The sequence below is a fragment of the Hyperolius riggenbachi genome, chromosome 10, assembly GCF_040937935.1.
Source record: "Hyperolius riggenbachi isolate aHypRig1 chromosome 10, aHypRig1.pri, whole genome shotgun sequence".
In the NCBI taxonomy this organism is placed as follows: Eukaryota; Metazoa; Chordata; class Amphibia; order Anura; family Hyperoliidae; genus Hyperolius; species Hyperolius riggenbachi.
In genome coordinates this window covers 218,860,220-218,887,622 of record NC_090655.1, presented here as the reverse complement: position 1 = coordinate 218,887,622, position 27,403 = coordinate 218,860,220, and the positions used below count along the sequence as shown (strand labels likewise).

The 27,403-nt window shown below is 42.7% G+C and overlaps 1 protein-coding gene across 1 annotated transcript; it reads left to right on the top strand.

Moving 5' to 3' along the window:
- Positions 1–1,085: 1,085 nt before the first annotated feature.
- LOC137534516 (oocyte zinc finger protein XlCOF22-like) lies at positions 1,086–25,682 on the top strand. The gene is made up of 3 exons (XM_068256048.1): positions 1,086–1,131; positions 17,057–17,460; positions 24,066–25,682. Exons 2-3 carry the CDS (start codon positions 17,079–17,081, stop codon positions 25,052–25,054), a joined length of 1,371 nt encoding a protein of 456 aa, XP_068112149.1. The 5' UTR covers positions 1,086–1,131; positions 17,057–17,078; the 3' UTR covers positions 25,055–25,682.
- Positions 25,683–27,403: the final 1,721 nt, after the last annotated feature.

The following is a 27,403-nucleotide window of genomic DNA, read 5'->3' as shown; positions in this document are numbered from 1 at the left end:
TATAGGTAATCAATTCATGGAACAGTGGTCAGGCAGAAAACAGGACATTTGATTAACAATGTGTAGCTCCATACGATCACAGTTTTTTCAAGCCAGATCGATGATTAGAAGCAGAAGTAAAGAGAGAAAGAAGAAGATAAAGACAAGAAAAGAACTCTGGTGCAAGCCTCCGCATCCCAAACTCTATTTAGAGAATGGACTTATAAAATTGTCTACAGTGATAAATGAATAAAGAGGTGAAGTATTTAAACCTAGTCCTCTGGACCTGCAGGGAGTGCCTCTACATTGTTATACCAAGGGGCCCAAATTCAAATGTGCAGACTGCCTGGGACTAGCAGGGTAAACAGTGCCGTAATTTCCAGGAACGGCTGGAAGAACTCCAATTATAGGTACAATACTCTACTGCTCTATCATTATAGATTGAATGATTGACAGGCCATATATAGGCCATCTGTGAAAACTCTAATTATGGAAGCCGATAGAAAGTTCCTAAAGTGATTGACATCCATAACACCCCCATGGACCACCTAAAGTGGGATAGAACTAGTTAACCCTTGCAAAGCTTGAGGTTTCTCTGTATATAAGAGCAGTCCCTAGTGTTTATGGGTATTTAACATTAACTTTTTGCTTTCCTTTGTTGCAATGTAGCCTAGTGTAGTTTACATCTGATGGAACTTAGCCTAGTTTAGTAATGCTGACTTCAGGATAATGGAGCCATTTACAGGTGAATGGAGAGGGACACAGCCACAAGGGAGGCATGCTAAGAGACTGCACACCTGCCCATACACTAACATAGCGTCCTATGGTCTATACCCCTTCGCATCAGGAATACTTTAAAGGTGCTAGCACTTCTTTTTACTGTTTAGTTGAAACCTTCTGTAACTATGGAGCCACGGTCAATTGACAGCTCTTCATCTCCAGGAACTGGAGAATAATAATAATACATTGCTGATTGCAGGTGATTCCACAATTAAATAAGCTGCAGTTAGCCTGTTCACCACAAGATGGCAATCTCACCTCCCCCAGGTGGAACGCACAAGCTAGAAGTCATGAAGCCAAAGACAGGAAGTAATGTAAATGTAACACAGCAGGAGAAGAAGTTGAAATGGAGAGCAGACAATGTTGGAAAAGGTAATTGAATGAATATTGTTATATATTGAGCAGTACAGAGGCCGGGGTGGACATACTTACAAGAGGATGTTATATTATACATGTCAACTATCCTGATCATTTCCTTTGAAGTAATTGTTATACAAGAGAGTTTTAAATAACTGCTGTGACTTGTTTACCAGTTTTCTAGTGGTCACTTTACATGTGCCATAGATTATGGTTGTCATCTCACCTTCCTAATAATGATTCAGTTCAGTCACATCACAGAGACAAGAGATGTATTGTATATGGAATATAGGCATGTCCCTGCAGTGCTGGCGTTTCCTCTGTATAGCCGCTTCTGCCCCCAGTATTACCGTATTACCCTGCAGTGTAGCCATATGCACAGGGCCGGATTAACCATTAGGCACTGTAAGGCACATGCCTACAGGCGCCTGATGATGGAAAGGCAGATCACTCCACTCCCGAAGTGCCTCCCTCCTTAACTATGCAGAGACCCAAGCGGAGCGTAAATGAGAGGTTACTCACAAGGGTTTCTACATTCCACTGATGAGATCTCCCTCCAGTCGGGGGCACCTCTAGCTCGGGACAGATAAAAATGGCGCACAGCTCCTCGGGATAATTATGGCTCCACCATTCAACTGTATGGTAGAACGTAAAATACCGTATTGAAGCTAAAATCGTGTCGCACGGAATCACTAATTACCTGCAAGAATTACAGTGGTCTGCAAAAGTATTCAACCCCCTTGAAGTTTTCCACATTTTGTCATATTACTGCTACAAACATGAATCAATTTTATTAGAATTCCATGTGAAAGACCAATACAAAGTGGTGTACACGTGAGAAGGGGAATGAAGAACATACATGATTCAATTTTTTTTTTTTTTACGAATAAATAACTGCAAAGTGGGGTGTGCGTAATTATTCAGCCCCCTTTGGTCTGAGTGCAGTCATTTGCCCATAGACATTGCCTGATGAGTGCTATTGACTAAATAGAGTGCACCTGTTTGTAATCTATTGTCAGTACCAATACAGCTGCTCTGTGACGGCCTCAGAGGCTATCTAAGAGAATATTGGGAGCAACAACACCATGAAGTCCAAAGAACACACCAGACAGGTCAGGGATAAAGTTATTGAGAAATTTAAAGCAGGCTTAGGCTACAAAAAGATTTCCAAAGCTTTGAACATCCCACGGAACACTGTTCAAGCGATCATTCAGAAATGGAAGAAGTATGGCACAACTGTAAACCTACCAAGACAAGGCCGTCCACCTAAACTCACAGGCCGAACAAGGAGAGCGCTGATCAGAAATGCAGTCAAGAGGCCCATGGGGACTCTGGACGAGCTGCAGAGATCTACAGCTCAGGTGGGAGAATCTGTCCATAGGACAACTATTAGTCGTGCACTGCACAAAGTTGGCCTTTATGGCCAACTTTGTGGCGTGGCAAGAAGAAAGCCATTGTTTCCAGAAAAGCATAAGAAGTCCCGTTTGCAGTTTTCCACAAGCCATGTGGGGGACACAGCAAAAATGTGGAAGAAGGTGCTCTGGTCAGATGAGACCAAAATGGAACTTTTTGGCCAAAATGCTATGTGTGGCGGAAAAATAACACTGCACATCACTCTGAACACAGCATCCCCACTGTCAAATATGGTGGTGGCAGCATCATGCTCTGGGGGTGCTTCTCCTCAGCAGGGACAGGGAAGCTGGTCAGAGTTGATGGGAAGATGGATGGAGTCAAATACAGGGCAATCTTGGAAGAAGACCTCTTGGAGTCTGCAAAAGACTTGAGACTGGGGCGGAGGTTCACCTTCCAGCAGGACAGTGACTCTAAACATAAAGCCAGGGCAACAATGGAATGGTGTAAAACAAAACATATCCATGTGTTAGAATGGCCCAGTCAAAGTCCAGATCTAAATCCAATCGAGAATCTGTGGCAAGATCTGAAAACTGCTGTTCACAAATGCTGTCCATCTAATCTGACTGAGCTGGAGCTTTTTTGCAAAGAAGAATGGGCAAGGATTTCAGTTTCTAGATGTGCAAAGCTGGTAGAGACATACCCTAAAAGACTGGCAGCTGTAATTGCAACAAAAGGTGGTTCTACAAAGTATTGACTGAGGGGGCTGAATAATTATGCACACCCCACTTTGCAGTTATTTTTTTTTTAACAAATGTTTGGAATCGTGTATGATTTTCGTTCCACTTCTCACGTGTACACCACTTTGTATTGGAACGTGGAATTCCGACAAAATGTGGAAAACTTCAAGGGGGATGAATACTTTTGCAAACCACTGTAAATAATGATTGTATTCTGGTATTCTGGTCAGGTGGGGGAGCTGTAACAACACCGCAACTATGGGCTCGCTATGCACAGTCCTACCTCTGTAATCATCGCGACTACAGGCACTTGCCTGAGCCGATCATCCTGCAAAGTCTGCTTGCTGATGGGACTTCACTACAGGCAGGAGAGAGAGGTAAGCTACAGAGCGATGGGAGCTCTCAGTCCTGCCTTAGCTGCTTATGGCTCGCCCCCTGTTCAAAAAGTAAAATATCGGTAAACCCTACTGATATTTTACTAACAGGAAATCAATTTAAACTGAAATGTTCATAGTAACTTTATTTAACGTTTTTTGTTTTAAAACGTTAAATAACGTTGCTATGAACATTTCAGTAATGTCTTCACAATGCACCGTTTTTTTATTTTTTTATGTACTCCCTCTATCTAACTAATACTGAGGATAGCTCTGGCTACTTAATACTAAGGCCCAACTGTAGTTACCTATGACAGGCAAGGGAAGTAAGGGAGAAGTGACAGCGGAGCCGGCTTGCACACTTGCGGTTTGGTGGGGGTTTGTGGATTCATGGAGGGTGAAGTCTAGGGTGCCCGCACATATGTGCCTATAGGCTCCTGTAATGTAAATTCGGACCTACATATGCCCTCCACATTATTATCCACCTTGGTATCGTAACACCCTCCTAAGGTCTTAGGTAGTTGTCATCTCTCTTGCCCCTTCAGAGCAGCTCAGTTAGGGGGTTTGAGATGTATCTGATGTCTTTATGTTTAATGATAATGATAGGGACAGAAGCAGGTAAAAGGACTTCTGAGGCGAAATTAAAAATCTATGTTTTACTCACCTGGGGCTTCTTCCAGCCCTGAGCAGCCATCTCAGTCTCTCGCTGCAGCCCCGGTCTTCTTAGGTGTCCCCGCTGGCCACTCGCAATGAGGAGACCCACTGTCAGGGTCGGCTCTTCTGTGCCTGATGCCCAGGAGTCTAAGTCATCTGGCACATACTGCGCCTGTGCAAAACTACTACCCAGGCACAGTACGCGCCAGATAACATTGATGCACAGGCTCAAGTACCCGCGCAAAAAAAAAAAAGTACCCGCGCAGAAGGGGCAACCCTGCCAGCGGATCGCCATCATTGCGGGCAGCCAGCAGGGATAACCAAAGAGGACCGGGGCTGCGGCGAGAGACTGAGACTGCTGCTCAGGGCTGGAAGAAGCCCCAGCTGAGTAAAACTTATATTTTTAATTTCGCTTCAGAAGTCCTTTAAGAGGAGAGGGTAAAGATCTCACTGTGTAAATCATAAAGGTGCATACACACATCCAGTTTTGATTGGCCAATCTTACCACTTCTATGTAGTATGAGAGCTTGTCTGTTCATAGCATTCAAAATTCGTTAGCCCTCATACTACATGGAAGTGGCCAATCAAATCTGGATGTGTGTACACTCCGTAACTTTTCCAGATATTTAAATTGCGCTACATTGCTATGTTATCAGTGACTGTAGTGAAACAGCTCATATGGCTGAGAGATGTCTGATGAGAATTTTATACCAATGTAATAGATGAATTTTTAGTGATATGAAGGCTGTAAGCAGAAATCCAGGTGTGTACATCTTTGACGACTTATGTGGTTTGAGACAGTATATCTACTTCCCACAGGACTCCAGTTCTTGCCCTGGGACGTAGATATTCATCTGTTGCGGCGTATGGCTACCGATTGCTCCCGCACCGTTACTTGTTGCCACTCTGTCAGTTTTCATTGATTGATCTACTGTATATTCCGGCGTATAAGACGACTGGGCGTATAAGATGACCCCCCAACTTTTCCAGTTAAAATATAGAGTTTGGGATATACCCGCTGTATAAAACTACCCCTCTTCCAACGCACACCAAATAAAAAATAAAAAAATCATATACTGGTGCTATGTAAGGTCCTTGGGGCGTGGTTTGCGGGAGATCGCGTGCATAGGGTCCATCCCCGCTCTGATGACAGAGCTCAGCTCCGCCTTAAGTCTTCCAGTGGCAATCGCCGTCTTTTTTATTGCTGTACAGCACTGCGATCTACTGCAACGCTGTACTGGGGACAGCCATGTGACACGGCTGTCCCCCTGGGAAGCACCACAGCGATCCGCTGTCATGGGCTGAAGTCTATGACAGCCAATCGCACAGATGATATATTTATCCCGTTTGATTCATGGATTGAAGGATTTTGTGGTTTTGAACAAGATTTCAGTCCACAGGACATTTGATTTGGCTGCTAGGGCAGCGTTTGGACCCTGTGAAAAGAAACTCACGGACTATTCTCCTTCGTGCCAGAGTAAGATGGAATCTTCATTCTTGTACAAGGGAAATTCTTTTTTTTTTTTTTTTTTTTTTTTTTTATAAAGAGCTTTATTGTACAATAAGGCAAATACAACAACAAGCTAGAGATAGCAGAACAAATACAAAAAAAAAGAATAATATCAAACGTGGATACACATCCTACGCATATATATATTGAAGAGCGAAATACCAATGTCCATACCGTTGAACCTAGGAAATGGGGCACAAGAGTGCCTCCTACTGAGATCCTAGGGATCAGTCCAATCTAATAAGTTCTATAGTACGTTGCTCTTCTTGACTGAAAGAAAAACCTCTAAACTAAAACCAACCCCAAAATAAAACCAAAAAAAAAGGAAAAAGAAAAATAACATCCTGTCTAAACACAAGAGTCCCGAATGTCATAGAGGTATTCAAACAAATAGAAACCCATCACACATCTGTCCAAGGGGAACTAAAATTGTCTATACGTTTTCCATGCATCCCAAATAAGATCAAATCTTGTTATATTCTCAACACTATAATAATAGACTCGATCAATTAACATCATCAAGTCAAGACGCTGAGTAACCAAAGCTAACTCCAAACCAGTGGATTTCCACTGGAGGGCTATTGACCATTGGGCAGCCAATAACATGTATCTATATAAGGGCCGGAAACTTCCAGGAACTTCATCATTAGCCATATATAAAAGGGCCTGGGGTTCAGTCAAAGAGATTGGAAAACCGAACACGTCTCGTATTGTTCCATGAGTCCCAAAAACGTGCACGAGGGACAAGGGAAATTCTATGCTGGCAAATGAATGGTAGAGGTCTTGCCCCAAAAACCATCAACACAGAAGTTTGAAGTCTCTTCCTCTCTCTATTTTGTAGTCCCTTAACATGTTCCTCCCCTCAGATGGCATCATCTTGTTGCTTCCAATCATCACTGATTCCAGGTCACTTTAACTTTCTGGCTGGGTGGGCCTGCTGTGTCTTTGAGAGTAGCCTTTGAATAATTCCTTGTACAAAGAGTTTTGAGTTTCCAATTCCCCTTCAGGCTATTATCTGACTTCCATTTCTCCTTGAAACTGTTCTCTGAGTTTCGATTCCTCTGAGGCCAATTCTGTGTCTCCTTCAAGAATCCCTGGAAGGGGTTTGGAATTCCGGTTCCGGCGCCTGCATGAGCAGACGGAGATAGAGGAGCTCCATGGCCGTCAGCCCTAACTAGCTCCAGCAACCCACGAGACGAGCATACAGACCGGGCGAGAAGACCTCTGGGACAGCGGACGCACTCACACGTAGTCTCTGCGAATGGAGATGTACCACGATCGCAGCATAAAAGCCGTTCCAAAAACTCGGAAGGACAATCATCCAAGATGGCGCAGAAGCGGTCACAGCGTGGCGGGAGCCCAGAGAGAGGCCGGCACTCAGGTGACTGGGACAATTATAGTGGGGGTGAAGAGGGAGTCAGGCCCTGACCCAAAAAAGACTTGAGGGAAATAGCGGCAGAGGTGGCAAAGCTAATAAGCCCGGACCTTCAACACATAGTGGAGGGCGCAGTGAAAAAGTCGCTAGGCCCCATAACGAAACAGTTGAAAGAGCACGTGGGGTGGCTGGGGGATGCAGAGAAACGTATCATGCAACTGGAAACTGATCTAGATGAGGTAAATAAACAGTTAGACATCTTGCAGAAGAAAAAACAGTTCTTTTATGAAAAGCTGGAGGATTTAGAGAACCGCTCACTGAGAAATAACCTGCGGGTGGTGGGTCTCTCTGAAAAGCATACACAGGAAGATCTAGATGATTTCTGTGAGAAAACTTTGCCGGAGCTTCTAGGCCTACAAAGCCCGTACAAAGCAGAAAGAGCGCAATAATAATAATAATAATAATAAGCCCCCACGCATCGTGATGGTCAGATACTTAGATTAAAGGTTAAACAGCGCTTGCTGACGGCATTTAAAATACGTAAGAACGATCTCATGTATGAAAACCGGCGTATCTTGATCTTTAATGATTTCTCCCTTGATGTCTCAAAACGCCGCCAAGAATTCAGTGCAGTTTGCGCACAGAGCTGGTAAAAAGATTACGTTTTGCATTGCAATACCCCACCACCTTACGCATTACGGGATCGGATGATGAAACGTACATCTTTAAGAACCCAGGAGATGCAGAGAAATTCCTATCACACCCAGCAGCTATGCGAATCTCTCCCAGAGCTTCCCTCTCGAGACGAGATGACCAAGAGGAGGAAACCTAATTTGGGGTAACAAAAAGTGGGAGACTGTTGTTTTCGTGTTTGATCGCCTGTTTTAACACTATGTCTGGTGATATTTACGGAGGGTTGCGAGACTATATCTTTTTGAAATTGTGGGACGAGGGCAGTGGAGTCATTGAGAAGACTCTGCGTCACGTCTATGGCCATGCAGGGAAGAAGTGAAGGCCGAATGGGTGTGAAGATACTGCTCCTGGGAACTTTTTCTTTATTACTCAAGGGTTTTTTCCCCCTTAGAAACATCTCTGGAGAATTCTAGGATACCTTCAGGAGCTCTTGGAAGGGGGGGGGGGGGGGGGAAGGGTTGTGTGGTGGGGAAGGGGGGAGGGTTAGGGTGGGTCTAAAATTACTCTCTGTTCAGGGTCGAAGGTAAGGCAGATGGCTGGGGGTAAGACTTTATTTGCCAGGTGAGACTATGTAAATCTATAATGTGTATGGACCGAATGCAAACCAAAATTCTTTTTTACAGAATCTACAATGGAAACTCTCTGATCAGTCACATGTAAAACGTGTGATAGGTGGAGACTGGAACAAAGTCATGAACCTACATGAAGATAGATCTGGGAAGGGGTTACCACAAGCTAGAATACAGTCAGGAGGTGCTACCCCTCTCTCACGTTTTAGGAGAGGTCTTCGTCTGGTGGATGCCTAGAGGTTTCTCCATCCTTATGATCGAGAATACTCATTACATTCCATAGTTCATAATATGTTTTTCACACATTGATTGCATTTTTGTTAATGAACACCTGATCAATAGAGTGCAAAGAGCGGAAATACTGGATATGGTCATATCAGATCATAGTCTGGTCACAATTGAACTGAGTGAACAGATACAGAGAGGCTCAAATATACTTTAGAGATATCCTGAGCATCTATATAAGGACGAAGACTTTCATCTATTGTTATAAAATTGGTGGCTAGAATATAGGGAGGATAATAGGGAGCATAGAGGGGACCCCCATCTCTTTTGGGACACTGCTAAGGCAGTATTGCGAGGTAGGGTAATGGCGTACACGGCAACAAAGAAAAAATAAACAGCCAAATTATACAAAGAGGCGGTTCAAAGAGTGAGAGAAGCATATAAACAATATAGAATAAACCCCAATACACAAAATAGAGCTAAATGGTTGCAGGCTAAAGCTAATGCAGATCAGTGGTTCAAAGAAAGAGAGGTACAGCAAAAATCATATAGGGACTTACAATATCACAAATTTGGAAGCAAAGCAGGTCGTCTCCTGGCCCTTATGGCAAGAGGCAGTTTCTATCCCCTGGTCGTCAATGCCCTTAAAGACCAGACTGGAAAGGTGGTACATCATCCACAAGAGGTAAATTAAATCTTTGCTCAATTCTATCGTGCATTATATGGCAAACAGGGGTTGGTAGATGTCCAAGGAATGGAAAATACTTTAAAGGATATCAAACTCCCAAAATTATCCCAAGAGGACCTAGAAATATTTAACGCGGACATAACTGAAGGAGAAATTAACTTCCTTAGCGGTATGGACGAGCTCAGCTCATCCATTATCGCCGGAGGGTGCCGCTCAGGCCCCGCTGGGCCGATTTGCATAATTTTTTTTTCAAACACGCAGCAAGCACTTTGCTTGCTGCGTGTCTATTTTGAACGCCGCCGGCAATACGCCGCTACGTGCCGCGATAGAGCCCCCCCAGACCCCTTGTGCAGCCTGGCCAATCAGTGCCAGGCAGCGCTGCGGGGTGGATCGGAACTCCGGATGACGTCACGACGTTGATGATGTCATCGCGATCGTCGTCATGGCGACGGGGGAAGCCCTTAAGGAAATCCCTTTCAGAATGGGATTTCCTTATGGGGCTACACGCCGACGGCGATTGGAACTACGCGCTGGACGCTGCAGGGAGGGGGGCATCATGTAGCTAGCGCTAGGCTAACTACATGATTTTAAAAAAAAATTTTTAACAAAAACTGCTGTGCCGCCACCCTGGCGCAGGTAATAGAACACCAGGGTGGTTAAAGAAACTATAAAGTACCTCTCCAACCATAAAGCACTAGGCCCTGCTGGGTTACCTGGAGAGTTTTATAAAATCTTGAAAGATGACATTGCCCCTGTTCTGTGTCGGATATATAACAAAGTACTTAAAGGGGAAAAAATATTAGATTCAGGGTGTAGGCTTAACTTATCTTAAACAATTATAATATAACCTTAAAATTGATTAGTCACATAATTTGGTCAGCAAATGGCATGCCAAGGGATTCCATTCACATGAATAATACACGGACAAAAGTGCTGTCTGGTACAAGTGAACAGAATGACGTGTTTAATGAATTCTCAACTTAAATAGAATTTAACCACAAAAGGCACATGCGCAGTCATTATACATCTTATAGGGAAACATTTAAACTTATAAAAAATATCTAAACCTTTTGTTGCAGGAAATATCAGAACCAGTCAACAAGTGTGAAGCTGTTTGGCTGTGTGCCCAGAACATGTGGTGGTGGGCCATTAGGGGAAATGTATCATAGGTGTGACAACGGATATAAGCTTGTGGTTTAGGCTTCAAAGGAACATATCTGTGTAGTGACATTTAATATCATAGCTAAATCATATCATTCCGTCCCATCTTATCATATGGAGATACAAAGTATATATGATTAACTTAGACTGGACAATATGGTGTCCTTAGGCCTATGAAGCACCTTCTGCTAAGCCTCAGTGTGCATACAGTCCCTGAGCCGAGCATAATATCCTAATAGTAGGATTATATGAATATATCAACACTTATGTTCTTTTTTCCACATTACTGACACAAAGATGTCAAAGATTCAGCATTACAGGAAGTAGCTCACCTGCGGTTTAGCAGCTTCCTGCAGTTGTTACTGCTAAGCTTCTTGCGGTTTCTATAGGAACAGTGCAGCTGATTAGCAAAAGGAACATAAGTTCCAATTACCTTAACTAACAGTTTCAGCTAATAAAGCAGATATCATAGTTTCTTATATATGTGTTTTGATATAGAAAGATACAAAATGGAGGATGCTATGCATGTAATCCTTCACAGGGCAAATAGCATACATCAAACTACTCTTAAAAACAAGGGAGGGATCCTCAGAGCCCAGGCTCATATCACCCAGTGTCACTAATCAATCAAGACTCCAAACTTTTCACAAAAATTATGGCAGATAGACTGGCCCTACTACTCCCAAAACTAATCCATGGAGAGCAAGTCGGCTTTGTGAAAGGCAGAGCAGCTGTTTCCAACATTAGAAAAGTACTTTCAGTTCTTGAACAGGTGCGAGCATATCCCAAAACATACAAGAAAAGCGCCATAGTTACTTTCAACGCAGAAAAGGCGTTTGACGCTGTAAGTTGGGCATGGACTGAAAAGGTCCGCATGAAGATGGGCTTTGAGGATTCCTCCCTAATATGTTTTGCCTCCTATATAAAAATCCTAAAGCTATAGTTTATACCCCGGGCTTTCTATCAAATCCGTTCAGTTTACATAGAGGAACATGGAAGGATTGCCCCTTGTCCCCACTTTTATTTAACATTGCCTTGGAACCTTTAGCCAGGAAATTGCACTTAGAGCTTAAAGGAATGCAGATAGGAATGCTGAAAGTAGTCCAAACTCTATTTGCGGACAATCTGATGCTATTCCTTTCTGACCCTGAGAGCCAACTGCCAAAAGCCTTACAAATTATCAAAGAAATAGGCTCCCACTCAGGTTTTAAGATAAATATAGACAAACGTGAGCTCCACCTGATTTCAAAATTAGCGAATCCACAGGATCTAGGGGTAAAATTAGTACATAACAAAATTAGATATTTATCCTACCTCCCTTTACTCGCTTAATTATTCCCCACTATTCAGATCAATAGCATCACAATTGCAAAGTTGGCAGAATATCCCTTTAGGATTCATAGGCAGGACTGCTTTAGTCAAAATGACTATAAATCTATAAATTACCATGGGAAATTTCTAAATACTTCCCCCTAGTGGGGAGCCCGAGCTTTATTCCGGGTAATGTTCACACCAATTATAGTAAATGGGCAGACATGGGAATTACCAGATTAGGTAATCTACTGGATCTGCGGGAAAATAGATGGCACACCCTCAGAGATCTAAAGCCCAATCTACACGATACGATTCTTTGTACGATTAGATTACAATTCTATTTACGATTCGATTAAATCCGACATGTCCGATCAGCATTCGATTCGATGCAATTCGATTTGCCATTGTTTTGCAATTGCAAATCGAACTGAATCGAATCCCGATCGGACATGTTGGGTTTAATCGAATTGTAAATAGAATCGTAATCGAATCGTACAAAGAATCGTATCGTGTAGATTGGGCTTAAGGCAGCAGTATGGCGTTCCAGGACGAGATTTTCTAGTTTTGGCACAAGTCCAGTCTTCTGCTCGTGCCCATATACATAATATCTCCTCCATAGCTCACATTACACCCTTTGATATTTTCTTGAAACCCACAGGAGGTAAACTGTCTTTATCAGAGATACAAATGGGCCTGAAAGGAGTGAACATGCAAGAGAAAGCAACACGTAACATGTCAGGATGGAATAAATTCTTTCCAGTACCTAATATAGAGAATAGGGTTATAGAAAGGAATAATCAGATTACAAAAGTGATGGCGAGTGAAAGATGGAGGGAATCACATCTTCTTATGATATATCAGACCAAATATGCATATAATATTGTATATAACAAACCACATCCAGGCTATTTAACTCATTGCCCTAAATGTTTGTTGCAGAAAGCAAATTATGATTTATTGTCTGTGGTTTTGTCCATAGATCCAAAAGTATTGGGATGAAGTCATCAAATTTGCCAACAAATTAAGCAAGTATACCCCAACTAAAGATCCTATGATAATTTTGTTCCATTCACCAGAACCAACCAACCCCCCAAAGCAAATTCCAGATTTGACACATGTATGTTTAACAGCCCGGAAAGCAATTTACAATAAATGGATTTATTCCACAACACCTACTGTTTGGGACTTGAAGGAGGAATTGAAACATGTTGTGTTGTTGGACAAATTAGATGCCTATACACATAAAGAAAAATCAACCAAACACTTTTTCAAATGCTGGAAGCTTACCTGTTACAAACAATGTCTCATCAGGATCTACAAGTGCTAGTGAATCCTTTCAAACATACCTCTTGGTATGCCACGGAGAACTGGTTAACAATCATCCTACTCATCCAAATATATTGTCTTAAATTCTGAATGAACCTGGATAAGGGCTCCACTGGTAATGTGGACAACATAGCCATTGGACATTATTAATAAGAAACTCAAATATTTTGTTTAGTTATTTGATAACACCCTACGAGAAGAGAGAGTGAAAAAGGGGTGGCTGGGTGGGGGAGGGAGGTAAGCACGTTTGAGAAAGCTTTCATTTTATATGTACATGTCATTTGGAAACTGTTCATGTGTTTTACATTTTCTAAAACCCAAATCTGCTGTATGATCTAATCCTCCAAAAAATATCCTGCGCCTAAACCTACTGTAAGGATATGTATACCCAAAAATGGGGAGCCACTAGTGAAATTAATTGTTTGCAAGAAATAGAAATGGATCACTAATGTCTACAAACATATCTTCCTTTATTCAAATTGTGCTAGTACAAAACGCCCCTCTTGACCCATTAAAAGAGCAGATCTGCGGTGTCCCACCTAAGCTGTATCACAGCCGGCTGTGCCATCCATCCATGCTCTCACTACACACAAGCACACCAACTCAGGTAGTCTTATGTACTCCCGGGAGTGTTAATGAGCTGTCTGCACCTTTCTTGATGAAAATTTAAAGCATTTAGTAGAAGAGTTACCCTCGTACGCAAGAGATACGTGACAAGTATTGTACCTTTTGGAGAATCTGCAGGTGGGACCTGGGGAACACCTAGTAGGTATAGATGTTGAAGGTCTGTACACATCAATCCCACATCATGTGGGATTACGAGCAACTGAGTTCTTTTTAAGGAACGTCGCTAAAGTACAACGTGGTAGGTGCCAGCTACTCATGGACCTCCTAGAGATGGTGCTTACCTGCAATTGCTTCAGATTTGACAGGTCCTACTACCGCCAGATCAGGGGGGCGTCCATGGGCGCGGCATGTGCCCCAGCCTATGCTTGCCTTCATTTAGGACTTTGGGAACGCCAAGAGGTATATATTAACGCAGCTTTTGGGGCACACATCGCAACCTGGATACGCTACGTGGATGACGTCTTCCTGGTCTGGAGGGGTACAAAAGAGGATTTGGCGGTCTTTTTAGACCATTTAAATATGAACGACAGGAATATCGTTTTGACACACACTGTCGACCAACAGGAGATCAGTTTCCTTGACCTTGTTTATACAGAAGGAGGGCAGCAGACTGAAAACTTCAACGTTTATAAAACCGACTGCCGGTAATACTTTACTTCATGCTACGAGCTTTCACGCTCCATCTTTATTAAAGGGCAATCCAGTTGGACAACTACTTAGAGCACGCAGGACTTGTACAGATAGAGGGGACTATGAAAGGGAAGCAGCAGATATGTGCAAACATTTCAAGGATAGAGGATATAGGCCTCAATTCACTAAGCTTCTCACCTGTCTTTAATAAAATTTCGAGAGTTATCACCATGGTGATAAGGCATGTAGTATTCAGGAAACATTTTACCTCAGTTAAACCTAAAATTAACTCTTCTGTTTTTAAAAGAACTAGAATTCTTAAGTTAAAGACAGGCTGTTAATTAACTGCGTGTGAAAATAACTACAGAGGAGGTAACTTAACTACAGAGGAGGTAACTTAACTACAGAGGAGGTAACTTAACCTCCTTGCCGGTTATCCCGAGCTGAGCTCGGGGGGGTGACTTGCGCAGGAGGATTGCTCAGGCCCCGCTGGGCCGATTTTCACAAATTTTTTTTTATTGCACGCAGCTAGCACTTTGCTAGCTGCGTGAATAACTCGATCGCCGCCGATTGCCGCCGATTCGCCGCTACCTGCCGCGCCACCCCCCCCCCCCCCAGACCCCTTGTGCATCCTGACCAATCAGTGCCAGGCAGCGCTGAGGGGTGGATCGGGACTCCCTCTGACGGTGACGACATCCCATCCTGTCGCCATGGCTACGGGGGAAGCCATGCAGGAAATCCCGTTCTGAATGGGATTTGCTGCTTGCGCAGATCGCCGGAGGCGATCGGAGTGGGTGGGGGGATGCCGCTGCTCAACCGCTATCATGTAGCTAGCGCTAGGATAGTTACATGATTTAAAAAAAAAAAAAAAAGTGCTGCGCTGCCCCCTTGCTGCAATAATTGGACCGGCAAGGGGGTTAAGGAATGAAGAGATAAGATAACTATCTCACTGTGTGGTGGCAAGTTTTCTCTTGCCTTATTATCTCCAGCATGATCTTAGTGAATTGAGGCCAATGTGACAAGCCCTAAAGCAGGCCATACACTGGCCCGATTTGCGCCCGTTTCGACAGCAGATTCGATCACTGGGATCGAATCTGCTGCCAATCGTTCACGCTACACGCCGAATTTCGATCCATTTCGTCCGATCCCGTCAATCATGCCGTGCGGAAAATAACCGTCAATCGCCCGCGGGTAAAGAGCGTATCGCTAGCGGCGTTCGAGTGCCCGATGACCGACGCAATAGAGCCCGCATACATTACCTGCTCCGCCGGCGCGACTGCAGTCTCCCGGTCACCGCTGCTCTGTCTGCGCTCTGGTCTCCAGGTCCGGCATGCCTCGCTTCTTCTAGCCCGGCAGGAAGTTTAAACAGTAGAGCGCCCTCTACTGTTTAAACTTCCTGCCGGGCTAGAAGAAGTGAGGCATGCCGGACCTGGAGACCAGAGCGCAGGCAGAGCAGCGGTGACCGGGAGACTGCAGTCGCGCCAGCGGAGCAGGTAATGTATGCGGGCGGGCGGGGGCAGCAGCAGCAGTACCACCACAACAGATTGTGAACGGTTTGAGGCTGAAATCGGTTCACAATCTGTTTGCTGTAAAGGTAGCCATACGATCCCTCTCTGATCAGATTCGATCAGAGAGGGATCTATCTGTTGGTCGAATCTGATGGCAAATCGACATCGACCAGTGTATGGCCACCTTTAGAGACAGCAAGACAAAAGCCTCAATTCACTAAGATCATGCTGGAGATAATGAGGCAAGAGAAAACTTACCTCCACACAGTAAGAGAGTTATCTTATCTCTTCATTCCTTAAGTTACCTCCTCTGTAGTTAATTTACCTCCTCTGTAGTTATTTTCACACGCAGTTTATAAACAGCCTGTCTTTAACTCTGGAGTTATTTTAAGGATTGAAGAGTTAACTTAAAGACAGAAGAGTTAACTTTAGTTTTGCCTGAGGTAAAATGTTTCCTGAATACGACATGCCTCATCACCATGGTGACCACTCTAGAAACGTTATTAAAGACAGGGGATAAGCTTAGTGAATTGAGGCCAAAGAGTTGAGATAACTCCAAGAGAAAACCAGAGACAAAGAGTTTGAATTTGAATAAAGGAAGATATGTTTGTAGACATTAGTGATCCATTTCTATTTCTGTGTATGATCTATTTATCATTGTGGATGGACATTTATTTGCTTGAAACAAGCTCCTGTGAATCACTTGCAGGAATATATGATTGAGTCAAGAATACATGAAATAGCAACTGGCTTGTGAGCTCAAATTGTGATAAATCTTTGCCTGCTTATGCAAGTAAATCTTTAGGGGATTCCATTGAGTCCAGACCAGGGACACTGGGGACCCCCAGTTCTCAACCATGAACCAGTTAGCTGTCTGGAATATAGGCAGGGGACATCTCAGGCCATTGTGATCTTATGGGGGAGGGGCTTTTTCCTTGCTTGGGAATGTATATTGGATTATGGGATGGTAATACTGTATTTTGTAATAAACATTTTTGCTTTGTAATATATTTTTCTTACTCCTTTGTATTGATTATTACAGTTTTTTTGTTATGGTTAACAGGAAGTGTTCATTACCCAATTCCTTTGTTGTTTTTTCAGAGCTATATCACGGGTACTATATGTATGTCAGTATAGGCAGTGTACCCTCTCACTCTAAGGTTGTTTAATCATATATAATTTGTTACCTTTTTCAGAAGATCTGAACAATAGACCTACATGAGGAGTGATCAGCAGTCTATGGAGGAGGGTTACATGATGGAGACAGTTAAAGTGGAAGAAGAAGAAGAGAAATATGTGAGGAGTGAGCAGCTGGCTGTTGATGATGGTGACATGATGAGGACAATTAAAGAGGAAGAGACAGATGTGAGTGGTGATCAGCTGTCTGTGGAGGAGGGTGACATTATTAGGACAATTAAAGTGGAAGAAGAGGAGACATATATGAGGGGTGATGAGCAGTCTGTGGAGGAGGGTGACATGATGAGGAAAATTAAAAAGGAAGAAGAAGAGGTGTATGCGAGAAGTGATCAGCAGTCTGCAGAGCAGGGTGACATAATGGTAACAACTATAGAGGAGGACACTTTTACAGAGAGCAGAACAAGTGAGTAATCAACATTAAATATAGGATATCTTTTAGTTATTGTGACCGTGTCACTGCTCACCTACTGGCCTGATTCAGGGTTATCCTATGTACTCATGTTAGATGTTTATCATCTTAAACTCTAATTCTTGATTTTACAGTATTTTGTGAAAGCTTAATAACACTATAGACACCCTGATGGTTTCGGGGTACCATGTTCTGTTCTGGGGAGTGGGAAGTTGAGGTGATGAATGATTGAGACTTAGCCCACTACATCTCATAGTAAAAATACAATGCTTATCAGTCACTGATACAATGCCGCTGAGAGTCACTCATGTAGCTATATTTAAAACTTAATACAGGCATATTGTGCAGTCACATTACACACATCACACCCCTATTACTTCTCACATTTCCTATGTACATATTGTGTTTATACCTCATTACAGGTATACCGTGCAGTCATATTACACATCACACCCCTATTACTTCTCACATTCCTGTGTACATAGTGTGTTTATACCTCATTACAGCCATACAGTGCAGTCACATTACACATCACACCCCTATTACTTCTCACATTCCCTGTGTACATAGTGTGTTTATACCTCATTACAGGCACACCGTGCAGTCACATTACACACATCACACCCCTATTACTTCTCACATTCCCTGTGTACATAGCGTGTTTATACCTCATTACAGTCACACTGTGAAGTCACATTACACACATCACACCCCTATTACATATCATATTCCCTGTGTACATAGTGTGTTTATACCTCATTACAGGCATACTGTGCAGTCACATTACACACATCACACCCCTATTACTTCTCACATTCCCTGTGTACATAGCGTGTTTATACCTCATTACAGTCACACTGTGAAGTCACATTACACACATCACACCCCTATTACATATCATATTCCCTGTGTACATAGTGTGTTTATACCTCATTACAGGCATACTGTGCAGTCACATTACACACATCACACCCCTATTACTTCTCACATTCCCTGTGTACATAGCGTGTTTATACCTCATTACAGTCACACTGTGAAGTCACATTACACACATCACACCCCTATTTCTTCTCACATTCCCTCTGTACATAGTGTGTTTATACCTCATTACAGGCACACTGTGCAGTCACATTACACACATCACACTCCTATTACTTCTCACCTTCCCTGTGTATATAGTGTGTTTATACCTCATTACAGGCATACTGTGCAGTCACATTACACACATCACACCCCTATTACTTCTCACATTCCCTATGTACATAGTGTGTTTATACCTCATTACAGCCATACAGTGCAGTCACATTACACATCACACCCCTATTACTTCTCACATTCCCTGTGTACATAGTGTGTTTATACCTCATTACAGGCACACCGTGCAGTCACATTACACACATCACACCCCTATTACTTCTCACATTCCCTGTGTACATAGTGTGTTTATACCTCATTACAGTCACACTGTGAAGTCACATTACACACATCACACCCCTATTTCTTCTCACATTCCCTCTGTACATAGTGTGTTTATACCTCATTACAGGCACACTGTGCAGTCACATTACACACATCACACTCCTATTACTTCTCACCTTCCCTGTGTATATAGTGTGTTTATACCTCATTACAGGCATACTGTGCAGTCACATTACACACATCACACCCCTATTACTTCTCACATTCCCTGTGTACAAAGTGTGTTTATACCTCATTACAGGCACACCGTGCAGTCACATTACACACATCACACCCCTATTACTTCTCACATTCCCTGTGTACACAGTGTGTTTATACCTCATTACAGGCACACCGTGCAGTCACATTACACACATCACACCCCTATTACTTCTCACATTCCCTGTGTACATAGTGTGTTTATACCTCATTACAGGCACACTGTGCAGTCACATTACACACATCACACCCCTATTACTTCTCACATTCCCTGTGTACATAGTGTGTTTATACCTCATTACAGGCACACCGTGCAGTCACATTACACACATCACACGTTGAGCTGAAATTTTCGTAATTTCGCATTACTATAATTACGCATGCGAAATTTGCGATTACGATGCGAAATTAGCGTAGCGAAATTGCCATTAAAATCGTAATTGAAAATACCGTAAGCGTAATTTTCAACGCGAAATTTCGCGTTTCGTTCATGCCGTAATTTCGCATTAAACGCTACCGTAATTTCGCGTTAAACCGTAACGCTCCGTATAATATAAAAAAGCCGCCGACTTTAAGGGTTAATAGCAAAGCCCCCTTAAATGCTAAGAGCCTCAAATTTGGAGAATATATTAAGGAGATCAGGAGGAATAAGAGGAAAAAAATTTTTTTCAAAAACACCTTATAGTTTTTGAGAAAATCGATGTTAAAGTTTCAAAGTAAAAATGTATACATTTAAAAACCCGCCGATTTTAACGGTTAATAGCAAAGCCTGCTTAAAGTTTAGGAACACCAAATTCCTAGGGTATATTAAGGGGATCAGTGGGAATAAGAGGAAAAATTTTTTTTTCAAAAACACCTTATAGTTTTTGAGAAAATCGATTTTTAAGTTTCAAGGGCAAAAATGTCTTTTAAATGCGGAAAATGTCAGTTTTTTTTGCACAGGTAACAATAGTGTATTATTTTCATAGATTCCCCCAAGTGGGAAGAGTTTTACTTACTTCGTTCTGAGTGTGGGAAATATAAAAAAAAAACGACGTGGGGTCCCCCCTCCCAGACCTCTTTAACTCCTTGTCCCCCATGCAGGCTGGGATAGCCAGAATGCGGAGCACCGGCCGCGTGGGGCTCCGCACCCTGACTATACCAGCCCGCATGGTCCATGGATTGGGGGGTCTCGGAAGGGGAGGGGCAGCCAAGCTTTCCCCTCCCCCTCCGAGCCCTTGTCCAATCCAAGGACAAGGGGCTCTTCTCCACCTCCGATGGGCGGTGGAGGTGGAGGCCGCGATTTCCTGGGGGGGGGTTCATGGTGGAATCTGGGAGTCCCCTTTAAAAAGGGGTCCCCCAGATGCCCACCCCCCTCCCAGGAGAAATGAGTATAGAGGTACTTGTAGTACCCCTTACCCATTTCCTTTAAGAGTTAAAAGTAAATAAACACACAAACACATAGAAAAAGTATTTTAATTGAACAAAAAACATAACCACGAAAAAAGTCCTTTAATATTCTTAATTAACCATTAATACTTACCTGTCCCTTTAAATAAATGATCCCACGCAATATCCTCGGAAATGTTCTATCAGTTACAATGTAACAAAGTTATTACAATATAACAACTTTGTTACATTGTAACTACGCCGCACCCGACGTCACTCACCGCCGCCGCCGCCACCACGTCTGCGCTGCAGGACCCGAGCTCTGAGCTATATAGCTCAGAGCTCTCAAAAGCATCTTTGTATTTGGGCTCCAAGGAGCCCCATTGGTCCTTAGCAGACCAATGGGGTTCCTTCTGATTTGAAGGAACCCCATTGGTCTGCTAAGGACCAATGGGGCTCCTTGGAGCCCAAATACAAAGATGCTTCTCAGAGCTCTGAGCTATATAGCTCAGAGCTCTGTCGGGTCCGTGCAGGACGCTAAGTCCCCGCCGGCTCCGCTGCCCTCCCCGCCTCTCCCACATGTCACCCACATGTCACCCACATGTGGGTGACAGATGTGGGCGGGGTGGACAGCGGGAGCTGCGGGGACTTAGCGTCCTGCACGGACGCGTATGCGGCGGCTGAGCGGCGAGTGGCGTCGGGTGCGGCGTAGTTACAATGTAACAAAGTTGTTACATAATAACTTTGTTACATTGTAACTGATAGAACATTTCCGAGGATATTGCGTGGGATCATTTATTTAAAGGGACAGGTAAGTATTAATGGTTAATTAAGAATATTAAAGGACTTTTTTCGTGGTTATGTTTTTTGTTCAATTAAAATACTTTTTCTATGTGTTTGTGTGTTTATTTACTTTTAACTCTTAAAGGAAATGGGTAAGGGGTACTACAAGTACCTCTATACTCATTTCTCCTGGGAGGGGGGTGGGCATCTGGGGGACCCCTTTTTAAAGGGGACTCCCAGATTCCACCATGAACCCCCCCCCAGGAAATCGCGGCCTCCACCTCCACCGCCCATCGGAGGTGGAGAAGAGCCCCTTGTCCTTGGATTGGACAAGGGCTCGGAGGGGGAGGGGAAAGCTTGGCTGCCCCTCCCCTTCCGAGACCCCCCAATCCATGGACCATGCGGGCTGGTATAGTCAGGGTGCGGAGCCCCACGCGGCCGGTGCTCCGCATTCTGGCTATCCCAGCCTGCATGGGGGACAAGGGGTTAAAGAGGTCTGGGAGGGGGGACCCCACGTCGTTTTTTTTTTATATTTCCCACACTCAGAACGAAGTAAGTAAAACTCTTCCCACTTGGGGGAATCTATGAAAATAATACACTATTGTTACCTGTGCAAAAAAAACTGACATTTTCCGCATTTAAAAGACATTTTCGCCCTTGAAACTTAAAAATCGATTTTCTCAAAAACTATAAGGTCTTTTTGAAAAAATTTTTTTCCTCTTATTCCCACTGATCCCCTTAATATACCCTGGGAATTTGGTGTTCCTAAACTTTAAGCAGGCTTTGCTATTAACCGTTAAAGTCGGCGGGTTTTTAAATGTTTACATTTTTCCTTTGAAACTTTAACATCGATTTTCTCAAAAACTATAAGGTCTTTTTGAAAAAAAATTTTTTCCTCTTATTCCTCCTGATCTCCTTAATATATTCTCCAAATTTGAGGCTCTTAGCATTTAAGGGGGCTTTGCTATTAACCCTTAAAGTCGGCGGCTTTTTTATATTATACGGAGCGTTACGGTTTAACGCGAAATTACGGTAGCGTTTAATGCGAAATTACGGCATGATACGACTGTAATGCGAAAATTACGCGAAAATTACGCTTACGCGAAATTTCGCGAAATCCTTCTTCATTACGATTATGTACTTACGGCCATAATCGTAATTACACTAATTACGCGAAATTTCGCAAAATCGTAATTAGGTCATTACGCTCATCTCTAATCACACCCCTATTACTTCTCACATTCCCTGTGTACACAGTGTGATTATACCTCATTACAGGCACACCGTGCAGTCACATTACACACATCACACCCCTATTACTTCTTACATTCCCTGTGTACATAGTGTGTTTATACCTCATTACAGGCATACTGTGCAGTCACATTACACACATCACACCCCTATTACTTCTTACATTCCCTGTGTACATAGTGTGTTTATAGCTCATTACAGGCACACTGTGCAGTCACATTACACACATCACACCCCTATTACTTCTCACATTCCCTGTGTACATAGTGTGTTTATACCTCATTACAGGCACACTGTGCAGTCACACTACACATATCACACCCCTATTACTTCTCACATTCCCTGTGTACATAGTGTGTTTATACCTTATTACAGGCATACTGTACAGTCACATTACACACATCACACCCCTATTACCTCTCACATTCCCTGTGTACATAGTGTGTTTATAGCTCATTACAGGCACACTGTACAGTCACATTACACACATCACACCCCTATTACTTCTCACATTCCCTGTGTACATAGTGTTTTTATACCTCATTACAGGAACATTGTGCATCCAAATAACCCACATCACACCCCTATTACTTCTCACATTCCCTGTGTACATAGTGTGTTTATAGCTCATTACAGACACACTGTGCAGTCACATTACACACATCACACCCCCATTACTTCTCACATTCCCTGTGCACATAGTGTGTTTATACCTCATTACAGGCATACTGTGCAGTCACATTACATACATCGCACCCCTATTACTTCTCACATTCCCTGTGCACATAGTGTCATCAATGTCATCACTACACCTGGGACACTGGAGAGGAAGAGATTGAGGAGAGCAGAGCCTGGGACACTTATATACTGGGTTACTGGAGATTATGAGTGACATTAATCACAAGTGACACCATATAAGAGAATGAATGAGTAACAAGGTGCATGTGACTGACACACACATAAAATAATAATGAGAACGTGTAAATGAAACAAATTTGATCTACACGCATGATGCAGATGTCTTGATATAAATACATATAGAGCGGTTGTCACATGACTAAAACATTGCTTCCATTGTCTTATCTAGCTCTGCAATTTACTGATTGTCAAAGTATTGCTAATGCCTTCATTGTAGGGATAGTCAATGAGATGAAAATAACTCCAAGTTGTAAGCAGATAATCACATGCCTCAGGAAAAGCATTTGATTCCAATTGAATTCCAACCTGCATAAAATTTGCATGCAAGGCAAAGTTATTGTCATGTGATTGGCCACCTGTAATGAGCACAACCTTTTCCTGTTCTCTGTCAGGCTTATAGCTAGTGATGTGACAGTCAGTGACATGCCAATAACTCTAGGATGGTACAAATTATATACCAATTATATTCGAAGCCTGTCCATTTACAAACTGCATAAACTTTGCATCAACTTGGAATTATCAGCAGCTCACTGACCATAATGATAATTGTTCCTCCCCTTAGAATTCTCTAACAGGAAGTGATGATGTTTCTTTATTTGCAGCGCAAATCCTGGCATCGAGTCCTGGCATCAGGAACCTCATGGAGACACGTCTCTCTGGATCCACAGACTGTACAATGGGTGATGATGTCACTGGACAAGAGTCTCCTGCAGATATCCTGGTTACCCCAAATATTCCCAAAGGCTCCATTCACCTGTCTAACCCTGAAGGGCCTCCTACCCGGCAGAGCCCTCCCACTGCTGGAGGGTCTTATTCCTGTTCCACGTGTGGGAAATGTTTTGTTTGGAAATCTCAACTTCTCACACATGAGAGATCTCACACTGGTGAGAAGCCGTATTCATGTGCTGAGTGTGGGAAATGTTTTGGATCAAAATCATATCTTGTAAGTCATGAGAAGAAACTTCACATTGGTGAGAAGCCCTATTCATGTGGAGAGTGTGGGAAATGTTTTGGCTATAAATCAAAACTTGTCAGACATGAGAGATGTCACACTGGTGAGAAGCCCTATTTATGTGTTGAGTGTGGGAAATGTTTTAAAGATAAACGTGTCCTTGTCAGACATGAGCGAGTTCACATTGGTGAGAAGCCCTATTTATGTACTGAGTGTGGGAAATGTTTTGTTTTGAAATCTGAGCTCGACAGACATCAGAGATCACACACTGGCGAGAAGCCATATTCCTGTGCTGAGTGTGGAAAATGTTTTGCATATAAAACAGACCTAGTTAAACATGAAAGATGTCACACTGGTGAGAAGCCCTATCCATGTGCTGAGTGCGGGAAATGTTTTGGAGATAAAAGCAGCCTTGTGAAACATGAGAGATCTCACGCTGGTGTGAAACCATATTCATGTGTTGAGTGTGGAAAATGTTTTAAGCATAAACGAAGCCTAATCATACATGATAGATCACACACAGGTGAGACTCCATATTCATGTAGTAAATGTGAGAAATGTTTTAGAGATAAAAGAAGCCTTGTTTCTCATGAGAAATCTCACACTGGTGACAAGTCCAATTTATGTGAATTGAGGTGACATGATGTGATAAACATGGCTACATATAGTACTAAGTCCGGTCTTAGACCATAAACTGGCTTTAGCGATGCAGTGCGTCGCGCCCAACATACCGCATCGCACCATCAAAAACAGGCCTTCAGGGAACACCGCGCCATTGCATAGTGTTCCCTGTCTGACCACCATCCAAGCAGGAAGTGACGCGCTCTTGCCGTCACTTCCTGCTTCAGGTATGCAGACATGAATTGCAATTTTCCATTGCAAGGAATAATAAACCAGATACTTCTTTGTCATTATTCAGAGGAATGATTTACTGTTTATTTCTTCCCTGCCTCACATACTGCTCTCTAACGGATCATATGAGAAAAACCAAGAGCTTTTTCAGCTACAAGAGAAGGACCAGGCTGTGGGGTTGGTACAAAAATCATCCGATTACGACTCCTCAGTTTAAGCAATGAAACCCTAAGTTTAATGTAACCCATATAATTCTTAAACAATTCATCTATCCATATCAGAGTAGCATCTTGCGAGGCCGCTATGATACAGATAGATGAATTCTTTAAGAATTATGTGGGTTAACCAGTAGACGGCACTATGTTAGGCAATATCTACAGCTATATAAGGAATACAATGGGCCTGATTCACAAAGCGGTGCAAACTTTTTCGCAGACTTTTTCACGCGCAATTTGCCACGATTCGCGCGATCGCGGACTTTTTCGCGAATCGCGGCAAATTGCGCGTGAAAAAGTTTGCACCGCTTTGTGAATCAGGCCCAATGTGTATGTAGTTATATAGCACATCCTGATGAAGCTCCAGGGGTGGGGCGAAATGTGTAGACGGACGCTACGCAAATCCTTGCGCAACCATGAGCTGCCATGCTGCCCGGACTTAATGCTGCACTAATGACCTCTACCTGCTAAGCTAAACTGCTGAGCGCAACCGAAATTTGGATGGATACAATTCAGGAAGTGGATAAGTATACTTCACTTATTATATGGGTCATTAAAGACTGATCCTGTGACACAGCATTTGGGAGCGTTTGTAATTTATCCATAGAACTGGAAAGTGGTTATCCTGATAAATGGATATATGACACATATCCGGCTGGGTTGTGTATGAACAAGCTTAAAGTGAATATAATTGACTATCACATATCCCTTTGGGGTGTGCTATGAACTTTGCAAATAGCTCTTTTACTGCAATCTACTTTCCCTGGCCACGCCCCAATGAAGAGACATCAGGTTGTTTTGGAGGCAGCGTGTAGCATAACGTTGTGGCTGTGTGGAGCCGCTGCTATTTATTGAACAAGGCTGTGTTATAGAGAACTGGGGATAAGATCATGTAAACAGTTTTGGAATTCAATGCAATAATATTACATGCCTATGAAAGCTTACAGGATTGCTGCGCGCATAGTTGGACGTTTATAACAGACCGTGGTTCCAAAGTTTTGCAAAGAAGTGATACGCTATCTTGAAAGTTTGCTCATGCGGAAATATATATTAGATGTCTTCTCCGATGCAGCGAGGATATACATACTATGCAATCGGGACCAGATAATTATGCAGTGTCATTGGACAGCTTACGGTATTTTTAATTATAGGCAGTATTCTAGAATTTTGATGCAACTGGTGGCGTTGTTCACCCACAGTTGGAGATGCAATGTTATGTAGTGATCACATTGGTTGTTTTTTTTTATCTACCTCTATGAGTGTAATATACCCAGCTGTAGACACTTTAATCAGTTTTTGCTGTCAATCTATCTCTAACTACAATGATGTTTATGGCTGGAGTACCTCATAAATGTATTGGGGTTATGTTACAGACTAATTAACTGCTATTTATAATTGGTATTTATGTACACTATTAATATTGATAATGCTCTTTTGATAATTGTGGTTTATTAGTGGTGGAGTCTGGCAGCAAGTTAATACCTAATTTAGGTGTAAAGATAATATATTAAATTATATTATACCCTTTAAATATTGTGGGCTTAAACATTTATATAAAAAAAAATAACATGATCTGCTATTGATAAAATACAGAATATTTTAATAAACACCTACAGTTTGTGCAGCATATACTTGTTTTGTTTTGTAAGTGACGTGTAGTGTGTTGTGGTGAATTTATATGGGAGCTTCAAATACCCCCGAAGGTTTTTACCACACTGCTCCAAAATCAATCAATCAGTACCAATCAGTTCAAAGTGTAACATGCATGCATGGAGAAGAAACAGACACAGACATGCCATATAGGTCTATGAGATAATACTGAGCTTTCATTAATGACATAGCCTTATATAACAAAACACAGGTCAACTTATGTAAGTAGAGGAAAAGGGATGGATGATTTAAAGTGTATTAATCTGCAAAC